The sequence below is a fragment of the Panthera uncia genome, assembly GCF_023721935.1.
Source record: "Panthera uncia isolate 11264 chromosome A1 unlocalized genomic scaffold, Puncia_PCG_1.0 HiC_scaffold_16, whole genome shotgun sequence".
Taxonomy (NCBI): domain Eukaryota; kingdom Metazoa; phylum Chordata; class Mammalia; order Carnivora; family Felidae; genus Panthera; species Panthera uncia.
The window spans coordinates 68,012,484-68,024,264 of record NW_026057576.1 but is presented as its reverse complement, the minus strand read 5'-3'; the positions used below and the strand labels follow the sequence as shown (position 1 = coordinate 68,024,264).

The 11,781-nt window shown below is 38.0% G+C and overlaps 1 protein-coding gene across 1 annotated transcript in view; it reads right to left on the bottom strand.

Annotated features, from left to right (window-relative positions):
- The window catches only part of TM9SF2 (transmembrane 9 superfamily member 2), a 71,316-nt gene that overhangs the window by 14,948 nt on the left and 44,587 nt on the right, over positions 1-11,781 (bottom strand). The window contains exons 11-13 of the mRNA XM_049647493.1: positions 8,773-8,892; positions 5,405-5,462; positions 1,286-1,445 (exon numbers count right to left, since the gene is read on the bottom strand). Coding sequence (XP_049503450.1) covers positions 1,286-1,445; positions 5,405-5,462; positions 8,773-8,892 — 338 coding nt within the window. The remainder of the gene's footprint in view (positions 1-1,285; positions 1,446-5,404; positions 5,463-8,772; positions 8,893-11,781) is intronic.

Sequence of the window (11,781 nt, the reverse complement as noted above, 5' to 3'; positions counted from 1 at the left end):
TTATGCTATACAGATTTAGAATTGTAAATTAAGCAAAATGCCAAAGAATTGAAAAATCTTACAGTAGGCTGGCATGGTAGGTGCAGTGGAGACAATGAAGCAATGGCAGTTTCTTCCAGGACATTCTGGGTCCCCTTCACAAAGTGTATGGCAATACATTATCTCTTTTAACCTTGTGGACTGGATGTTCTCAGAGAAAAGCAAGGACAGTGAAGTGAGAAGGACACTAAATTCTCAGGGCGCCTGGCTGGCTCAGTCGGTTAAGCATCCGACTTCGGCTCAGGTGGTGATCACATTGTTGTTTGTGGGTTCAAGTCCCCCTTTGGGATCGCAGTGATAGTGCAGAACCTGCCTGGGATTCTCTCTGCCCCTCCCCCACTCACACACTCTCTCTTTCTCTCAAAATAAACAAACCTTAAAAAAAAGGTGGGGGGGGGGGGGGACTAATTTTAAAAAAAAAAGAAAAGAAAAAATTTCCATTTTCCTCTTAGCCTGTGGGCAAAAGGAGGCAGCAGAGGTGGAGAAAGACTGGAGGCAGGGAAGGACTGAGCTTTGAATATTAGCAGGAAATATTAGGAGGAAAACCATAGAAAATTTTTTGCAAAGCTACATGTTAAAAAAAATTACCACTGTCACTTTATAGTCACTTTTCTTACAGCTTTCCTCCTAACCCATATTCTTGGTTTACTTTGTTAAGTAATGTAGAAACACTTAATGCACTAACTTAAAACACTAAAAAAAGTTTTCAATAGTTTAACTTAGCATTTCGTTGTCTATTAATCTACAGTTTCCATTTACTTACAAAACTTTGAAACCTAAGTTTATATCTGTGACTTCTCTACCACACCCAAAATAATACTATTTTTAAGAATGACTGCAATCAAACTAAGAGGTCATCAATTTTCTATGAAATCCAGATCCCATATGGGGCGCCTGGGTGGCGCAGTCGGTTAAGCGTCCGACTTCAGCCAGGTCACGATCTCGCGGTCCGTGAGTTCGAGCCCCGCGTCAGGCTCTGGGCTGATGGCTCGGAGCCTGGAGCCTGTTTCCGATTCTGTGTCTCCCCTCTCTCTGCCCCTCCCCCGTTCATGCTCTGTCTCTCTCTGTCCCAAAAATAAATAAAAAACGTTGAAAAAAAAAAAAAATTTAACGAAATCCAGATCCCATAGGGTAAGTGTGTATCTTTTAGACATTTTTTTTTTAAGACACTGTTCTATCTTTTAAGGTGGCATATGCTAATTTTCATAGCTGAAATTTATTTGAATAAATGAACACATAAACTTACGTTCTTCTTAAAACCGAAGTATGCACCAATAAACGTTAGAGGCACAGATATGCAGAACCAAAGGGCCAATATGGCAACCAATGTTCCAAAAGGAATAGCTGCTGAAGATCCTTCTCCCCAGAGAATCAGATTCATTATAAAGAAGTCAGCAAATACAATCCTGAAAGATACAATAGGCTTTTGGGTAAAACTTGAGTCAGAAGCAAAATGATATAGTACCAATCATATGTAATTAATATTACAATTTCTGTGTCACATACAAAGAAAATGAAGTTGCTGAGTAATGGGGTATATGAATTTAAAATTACTTTCTAGAAATTACCAAATTGCTCTTCAGATTGGTTTTGCCTGACTGAAATTCCCACCAGTAGCTTAAGAAAGTTACCTCTTTATGTATTTCATCGTGCTCTGGATTGTCAAATTTATTGTTTAATTTAAGTCCTGTTCACAAATGCTGTGGAGCATCTTGTGTCTATTGGTTTTATAGTTATTATTTCTGTGACTTGGTGGTTACATCTACTACTCACTTTTCATTTGGGGTGTACGTCTTTTCTAAAGTTATAGATGTGAGTTATTTATATACTCTAGCTACTAATAATTCCTTGTTAAATATCCCGTTCTCTGAGTTAACGGCTTTTTATGAACCCCAAACAAGTGAATATGTATACTTAATTTCCCTTCAGTCTTTTTTCTCTGAGTACATTTTAAAACATATGGCTGTAATCACATGATAATTGTTTCTACATTCCCCCCACACAGTTTTTAACGTGACCAGTTGTCAATTTTCCCTTTATCCTTTGTGTAACTTATTTAAGAGAAGAAAGTCTTTCCTAACCTGGGATCATGAACATACTCCTCTTTTTTGTTTTTTTTAAAGATTTTACTTTTTTATGCAATCTCCACACCCAACGTGGGATTTGAACTCACAACCCCGAGATCAAGAGTCAGATGCTCCACCAACTGAGCTAGCCAGGCACTTCCATGAAGACACTCTTCCATATTTTCTTCCAACTGTTAACCCCATTACATTTAGATCACAATCCCCTTGGAACTGATTGTGTGTGTGACTGGTAAGAACAGAATTTTTCTTCCTTTATATACACAATCAAGTATGAGCATCATCTAACACTTCCTCTGATTGGTGATGCCACATCTAGCTGCTTCCATGAATATATGGTCTATTTCTATGTTTTCTGTGCTAGTAGCTGCAGCACATTGCCAAACCCCTCATGCAGTCAATACTCTGATCAAGTAACACGGTGAATTTGTATCTCGTACTGTGAAGGTTTTCTGTTGCTAATACTCCTTTCTGTTGTTGTTTTATAGCTGAAACTTGTTCTCTGTATACAAATTATATCACAATTAAATATGAGATTTTTATTAATATAAGGAAGCATTTCTCTCCATTCAATCCTTTTTTTTTAAATTTATTTATTTTAAGAGAGTGGAGCGTGAGTGTGTACAAGTGGGGGAGGAGCAAAGAGAGGGAGAGAAAGAATCCCAAGCAGCAATCACACTGTCAGCAAAGAGCCCAATTTGGAGCTCGATCTCATGAAAGGTAAGATCATGACTTGAGCCTAAACCAAGAGTTGGATGCTTAACTGACTGAGCCACCCACATGTCCCTCCATTAAATAATTTTTATATTTGGAAACGATGTTTAATATTATCAAATACCATTTTGTTGTGTCTACTGTAATAATTATATGTAGGTATTTACATAAAATTACCTGAATTAATTTCATGTCATTAAATGGTACTTCTTTTCCTAGGCAAACACCAATTCTCCCTGCCCCCTTGGGTTCCTGGTACACTCTTATGTGCTTCTCCTCCCCCAACCCTGGCTTTTCCCTCATTCATTACCTCACTATCCTTCTGGTGAAAACCTAACAGGTTTTTTTTGTTGTTTTTTTTTAAATGAACACCCACTTTTAAGGGTGGCATGAAGATAAATCAAAGAAGGGCTGATCAGAGATATAAAAGAACTGGATTAGGATAATTTCTATGAAGCCAAAAAATGAAAGGCATTTCAAGGAGAAAGTATCCCAATGTTAGACAATGTAGAGAGATAGAGTGAAGACAGAGAAAATGATTTCTAGATTTAGAAATGCGAATATCATTGGTATTTGAGAGAAGTTTTCACTAAAGTCATAGGGGAAGAAAGAGTACGTGGGTTTACGTTGTGAATGTATGCTGAGAAGAAAATGAGAATAAAGGAGTGTGGAATATGTTTTCAAGGCAGTTTGTTGGGAATGTAAAAGAAAGAAGATAGTAGAGGGGAAGATGCTTATGGAGAAGCTCATTTTAGGATTTGGGAACCTAGTATATTTGTAGGAAAGACGATGAAACACGAACAGAACACTGAGAAATAGAAGATGCCAGAGATTAGGAGGAATGTCTGAAAGGCAAGTTTCTGAAGGAAATCACAGACTGCTGACTTGTCTTGGGAAGAAGGAGTACTTCTTTAGTTGATGGGAAAGAAGACAAAGGATTTGGCTGGAGAAAAAGCATAAAAATCTGAATACATCAGGGTGCCTGGGTGGCTCAGTTGGTTAAGCGTCTGACTTTGGCTCAGGTCATAATCTCCCAGTTTCAGAGTTCCAGCCCCACATCGGGCTCTGTGCTGACAGCTCAGAGCCTGGAGCCTGCTTCAGATTCTGCATCTCCCTCTCTCTTTGCTCCTCTCCCACTTGTGTTCTCTCTCTCTCTCAAATATAAACATTAAAAAAAGAAAGATTCTCCCTCCCTCCCTCTGCCCCTCTCCCCTGCTCACCCTCTCTCTCTCTAAAATAATAAATAAGTAAGTAAATAAATAAATAAATAAATAATGTCATTCTTCAATGGAGGTAACTATCTGAGGGAATATTTACCCCAAACATGTATAAACAATGCAACTATTGTTACTCTTTCGTTTCTGGCCTGCAAATGGAATGGCCTGGCTTTTAGATTTAACCTTTGGATTTCACTATTGCTGCTAACTGCTCAGAGGCTGGTTCTTGTCCACCAGAAATCTGGGAGTTGGGAAAAAAGTGGGTTCTATTTCTAGGACCAGACACCGATCAGATACTTGATATCAAAAGCTATCTTCCAAAGGGTCACAATTATTATTTTTTTTAAACGTGATTGTCATTTTAAAAAATTTTTGCTATATATTACTCTGTTTAATGGAATAAACTCTAAATAAAGTGGCACTACTTTAAAAAAAAATTTTTATCTTTCAATTATAGTTGACAATGTTATATTAGTTTCAGGTGTACAATGTAGTGATTTGACAATGTCTGTACATTACTCAGTGCTCACCATAAGTAAAGTCACCTTTTGTTACCATATACTGTTAGTACAATATATTCCTTATGCTCTATTTTTCATCTCTATCACTTATTTATTTTAAACTGAAGTTTGTAACTCTTAATTCTCTTGGCCTATTCTGCCCATCCCTTTCCCCAACTATCCCCTCTGGCATCCACCAATTTTTTCTTTATATTTATGAGTCTACTTCTGTTTTGTTCATTTGTTGTTAGATTCCACAAATGAGTGAAATCACATGGTACTTGTCTTTCTCAGACTTATTTTACTTAGCACTAGGTCGACCATGAGGTCACAAATGGCAAGAACTCATTCTTTTTTTTTTTTTAATAACTGAGTAATATTCCATTGTGTGTATATGTGTGTGTGTTACCACATCTTCTTTACCCCATTCATCTATCAGTGGAAACTTAGATTACTTAAGAGTGGCAATACTTTTGATAGAAATCTGAAAATGTTTGCTTGCCTGAATAATCTGCAAGCGAAAACACCTTCTTGTGATTAGGTCAAAAGCTTTCAATGCAGCCTTATATAACAACATGCCAGACCAACTCACACAGACTAAGAAACAGACTTTTAAGAAAAGGAATCTACAAATTTCTTATGTCCAAAGATACTTTTTCCAGACATAGCAGGTGGAAGTCATTCCGCAAACGTTTATTAAATATTCATTTTTTATCCCTTTTTAAAAAATTAAATTCATTTTCTAGTGTACACAGTTTAGAGACAGAGAAGATTAAAGACCTAAGAGGTTGAAAATTTGGGAACTAAAATATGACTATGTAAGACAATTACTATTGAAACGTTCACTTACCCAGGACAAAGAAATGACGTCAGTAAAACATTTGTTTTCCACTTCTCACCACCAAAGGCTGTGGAAGAAAACAAAAGTGGTATGCCATACAGACTTTTCTTCAAAGCAAACCAAATGACCATATTTGTCTGGCATTAAACAAATTTTCAGACAGCATTGGGTACCACTCCTAGAAAATCACACTAGCAAATGATGTGGTATCCCTAGGTGATGCAGACCAGAGATGCACATCACAAACTTTGCTGGATAAGCCCTGCTCTCAAGATGTTTGCTTCAGCATAAATCTAATATCAGAGGAAGGTCATTCAGACCACTTCTTTTCCAATCTTTTTTTTTCTACTTCAAAATAAAACAAACCCTTAGGTTCTAGGCCAGTTCCAATCCATGGAACTGGGTAGAGAAAGGGCATACTGAGGATTCTCCTTTATCTTGTGGCCAGTTTCAAAATCTGTTATACAACTAGGAACCTGCAAGCCTCAAGTGCAACACATTTAAGTTTCCACAGCAGGTCTAAATCTTCAGGGCTCATGTACCACTGCAGTTACTGGGAGGGGCTAGAGGTGGGGGTGGGGCTTGGGTATGTCAGATCAGGTGACTGAGAAGAGTAGGACAGTTATGGCCACTTGACAGAACAAATTTGCTCATGAACTTTTTAATATGCTTTGCCCCTCTCTAATTTCTTTTCCCCACTTAACTTTTTTTTCAAGTACACAGAGTAAAAAATGGTTTTCTGCTTCCAGCTTAAAAGGTGAAGATGAAACTGGCTGAGGTGTGAGAACAGCTCTGATTTCTTTAAAAAGTTTTAATAGTTTATAAGTACCACTTGCCTTAAAACAAAATGACAAATTATATACATGTGATTTGAATTTGTAGCATTACTGATTGAGACTATTATGAAATTATTAATTCAGGGTTTAATACAATTCCAATCAAAATTCAAATAATATTTTTGAAACATTAGAAATGATTCTATAAAATGAAGCATTTTGTGACTGGGGCCACATGACAGCACCTCTTGAATGTTCTGCCTGATTAATGGGCAGCTGGGGGATCTGAAGGATGGAGCAGGAGTTAAAGAGGGACTGCGTCTGGGCTGGGAGGGAGCATGAGCTAGAGCTTCTCACACAGGGAACAGGACACAGGGAGTTCCTGGGGCAGGTGTGAAGATACAGGAAAAAGGCCAGCATGGTTGAGAAAGAGGGAGTGCTGCATGGGAGGTAGGGGTCCAACTGTGGCTCAGCTCATGTGTGTTAAACTACACGTGACACCCAAAACCCTCTGTCCTTTAGGAAAGGATGAAAAAGAAAAAAAAACTTGGGACAAAATACACAAAAAGTAAAACACAGACACACATACATATAGCACGTCTCATTTTCAGAGAGCACTGTACCTGGCAAACTCTAACAAATATTTCTACTTGGAGTTGAGTCTAGCCAACGTCACTTTTAGGGCTGCCTATGTAACCTGTGTTTTACCTCAAACCTTCTTCACATCAACCGTAGTTCTGTCCCATCTTCCATTTTGTTTGTTTGTTTTTGCTTTTGGTGGGCCCTTTTTTCCCCAATTTATTACTGACATATATAACTGACACAATGTTATATTAGTTTCAGGTGTACAACAAACTGATTCCCCAATTCTATATATTACTCGATGTTCACTATGATAGAGTGTAGTCACCATCTGTCACAACGGTATTATTGGCCACATTTCCTATATTGTATTTTTCACCTCCGTGAATTATTTATTTTACAACTGAAAGTCTGTATATCTTAATCCTTTTTCATCTATTTCACCCACCTCCCCAACAACCTCCCCTCTGGCAATCACCAGTCTGTTCTCTGTATTTAAGGGTCCATTTTTTTGTTTGTTCTGTTTTTTTAGACTCTACATAAGCAAAATCATAGAAGATATTTGTGTTTTACTGTGCAAATGGACAATAATATTTATTTTGGTATAGTTCCAATAGTTCTATTTTTGCTTTTGTTTCCCCTGCCTGAGGAATGGCAGGGGAAACAACATAAATATGCCACTAAGGCTAATGTCCAAGAGATTACTTGCCTGTGTTCTCTCTTCTAAGAGTTTTGTGGTTTTAGGTCTCACATCTAGGCCTTTAATCCTTTTTAGGCTTACTTTTGTGTATGGTGCAAGAAAGTAGTCCAGTTTCATTCTTTTGCATATAGCTGTCCAGTTTCCATGTGCTGCCCAGCACCATTTTTTAAAGAGACTGTCTTTTTTTCCCATTATATATTCTTGCCTCATTGTCGCAGATTAATTGACCATATTAAGTGTGAGTTTATTTCTGGGCTTTCTGTTCTGTTCCACTGATCCGTGTGTCTGTTTTTGTGCCAGCACCATACTGTACTGCACCATACTACCGTTTTGTCATGTACCTTGAAATCTTGGATCATGATACCTCCAGTTTTGTTCTTTCTCCAGATTGCTTTGGATATTCAGGGTCTTTTATGATTCCATACAAATTTTAGGGTTATTTTTTCTAGTTCTGTGAAAAATACTCTTAGTATTTTGATAAGGAATGCACAGAACCAGTAGATTACTTTCAGTAGTATGAATATTTTATCAATATTACTTCTAATCCATGAACATGTCTTTCCATTATCTTCAATTCTTTCATCAGTGTCTTACAGTTTTCAGAGGATAGGATTTTTTTACCTCCTCCCTGTCACTTTAAATTACAGATTAGCTATGAGACTATCTCGATAGACTTCAGAATTCCACAGCAAACACTGGCATTCACTGCCCCTAGCAAAGCTGCTTTTTCTAGTCATCTAGTCAGATCCCATCCTTACTCTGTGGCCCTGATGCTTTTTTTTCACTCAACTTTATTTTTCTTTTAGAAAGCAAGGATACAACAGATTACCACTAATTACATTATAAAAGCAAATTAAATTACTTCAGGGCTCTTTAAAATAGTGCAATCTTAGTTTAAGTACAGTCTATTTTTCCAAATATTAAATTGATGCAATTATAGCACAACCTCTTTATGTAAGGAAAGTGTTACTATATGTATTACTTGTTTTAGTTAATAAATCAGTGATACTCATAAGTATACTTTCTTCCTTTATTAGTCTATATATGTTTCTATGAATGTAGCAAATCTAAGTTGTTCAGTCAAATCTCTTTTGTCAAAATGTAAAAGAAAAAGGACAAGGGGGATTGTGGACAAGCAACACCTAAATTTGCTTACCTCACTGTTCAAACAGTTTTTAACAAATAAATCTAGAGATGGCCATCCGCTTTACAAGTTTCTTTTAAATAAAGATACACACCTATAAAACATATTGTTTCAAGAACAGATGCAGTGATGTAGCAGAGTAGGTTCCTAGCCTGACAGCGTGACTTTTACTTACACTTATAAAATCTGGCAGCAACATAGCCCGCAGGAGTGCCCAGCAGCACCCACAGGACCACAGCACAAGTCATCAATGCTCCTCTGTTGGCAGGTGACAAAAATCCCAGGCAAGCGAAAACTAAAAAATAAGTAGCTTTAAGTTATAAATTTTATTAGTTTCCTTTGTTGTGAAGTGACTGAAGACCCCTTTCATTTTTTAAACAAGAAACCAAATACAATTTCATGAATACACTATCTTACCTATGGCCATGCTAAATCTTAGCACTATTTTAAGGTACTTCACCAATAGGATCATAAATAAAGCAACCTCTACTTTGGATGCTTCTTGTAGCGTCCACAAGACCCCACCTTTCCTGTCATCAGGGAAGGCTGACTGGATGCTCACAAGTGCTTTCAGCTGTTCAGCTCTTCTGAGATTTTAAAATTGGGTGGCTCAGTTAGTTAGGCATCCAACTTTGACTCAGGTCATGATCTTGCAGTCTGTGCATTCAGACCCCAAGTCCAGCTCAGAGCCTGGAGCCTGCTTTGGATTCTGTGTCTCCCTCTCTCTGCTCCTCCCCCACTCATGCTCTCTCTCAAAAAAATAAAAATAAAAAATAAACATTAAAATTAATATGAATATAGACATTCCCACCATGAAATATTCCCACTTTAAAAACAATACTGGGTCCTCTAGAGTGAGAACTATAACCTTCAAACACAAGAGACAAGATAGAATCTGATCAATGAATAAAACAAAAAACATTTCATAATACTATTAGCTTTCTGAACACAAGTTACTGAAGGACTTGGTCATTGACTCAGGGAAATTCTGGCTTCTCCCCTTATTTAATTGGTTAGTTTTATTTTTTTCCTTATATAACCTACCTAATAAGAATAAAAATACTACCTTGTATTTGTAGACATTCCTGGCTTTAAGCTGGAATTCAGAAGGTATGACTTTTCTCAGAAAGAAATTCAAGTGGTTTTCTAACCCCAGGAGCATGTATTTCTCTGAGGTATACATAATGAGGCACATGTCCACTCACACGTTCTCATCAACACCAACCAAGGGGCAAGACTAGAAACTCATGATCAGCAGGAAACCGATCAGATTTTCAACCAAAATGCAACCCCCCCCCCAATCCCCACAAGACTAAGAAATGGACTGTTCTGGAGGAGAGAGTTCATATTTGAGCATTTAAGGAACATGATCCCCAGGCGCTCTGAAACTTTCCTTCCTTACAAGTTCATTTTCTAGCAGACTCCAACAAAGATCAGGTGATGACTGAAGGCAACTCCCAATAAAATTTTCAAGCAACATTTTATCCTAAGGCATCCATTCTGCTCCTCCAGCTCTACCCTGGCTCTCTGGGGATCTAGTGATCCCCAACTAGCTTTCACGCTATCCTCTGGTTGTGTCCAAACCTCTGTCATGATGCCTTCTCCCAACCTACCCTCTTCAGTATAATATACTTAAGAATTTTAGCCCTCCCCATCATAGTTGTATCTCCTTATCTAAATAAAGATACTAGTTCTAGTTAATCTTCAGGTTAGGCTTCAAAGTGATGTATACCTAAAGGTACACATCAATGGTTCTCAAACTTATTCAGGTGCCAGATATTTGGAAGTGTGAATCCTCTTTGTAAAGTATTTATATAGTTATTCCATCAAAAAATTTGGAACAATTTTATTAACATAAAATGATTTTAGCATTATATATTTAATATGCAATCAAACATAAGAACAAATGTTCATTAAAAAATTATTAGGAGCAGGGTGCCTGGGTGGCTCAGTCGGTTGAGCTTCTGACTTCAGGTCAGGTCATGATCTCACAGTTCGTGGGTTCAAGCCCCGCGTCTGGCTCTGTGCTGACAGCTCAGAGCCTGGTGCCTGTTTTGGATTCCGTATCTCCCATTCTCTCTCTGCCCTTCCCTACTCGCACTGTTTCTCAAAAATAAATAAACATTAAAAAAAAAATTATTAGGATCACTTGGGTGACTCAGTCGGTTTAATGTCCTACTCTTGAGTTCAGCTCAGATCATGATCTCACAGTCACGAGATCGAGCTCCATGTTGGGCTCCTTGCTGGGCATGGAGCCTGCTAAGATTCTCTCTCCCCCTCCCTCTTCCTCTGCCCCTCCCTCACTCATGTACTCTCACCGTTGTATGTATGTATGTTGTATGTAAGCAATGAATCACAGAAATCTACCCCCAAAACCAAGAGCACACTGTACATACTGTATGTTAGCCAATTTGAGAATAAATTTTATTAAAAAAAATTATTAAAAGGTCAGTGGTTTCTGAATTCTTCCAGTAATAATTCATTTGTTTCATTTACTTATGTACTTATAGTAAAAATTCATTTGTTACTGTTCATCAGTAGAAGGACCAATAAAGGAAACATAAGGGAAATAAAAGCAAAATTTAGAAAATTCCATGAACATTTTTTTTCTCTCACAATTAGGAAAAACTGAAAAAATACTGTATTCCCAGGCTAATCAATAACTCTGGGGGGGGGGGGGGGGGGGGGGGGCTATTTTTTTTTTTTTTAAAAGGTTGTTCTAGGGGTGCCTGGGTGGCTCATCCAAAGCGTCTGACTTTGGCTCAGGTCATGATCTCACAGTTCATGGGTTTGAGCCCCACCCTGGGCTCTGCACTCTCAGTGCAGAGCCTGCTTTGGGCCCTCTCCTTCCCTCCCTCCCTCTCAAAAATAAACACTTAAAAAAAAAAAAAAAGTAGTCCTAATTGACAAACATTTAAGTAATAACACTTCTGAAGATTTTCAGGTGGCACAAGGAGGAGCTATTTTTTGTGTGGGAAGATCTCTCTGGAACAAAGCTACAGAAAGAAAGTTCCTCTTTTTCTTTTGGTCTCTCTCAGTAGAAGCCAAAAACATCCTGGAATCCTGATCCTACTGCTCCTGGCGGCATGGGACAGTCATCCTACATGACCCTGGTTCCAAGCCACCCAGACTCAGACCCAGATGGTCTTCAGGTACCTAATCATCTCCAGCTCCAACTCCTTGA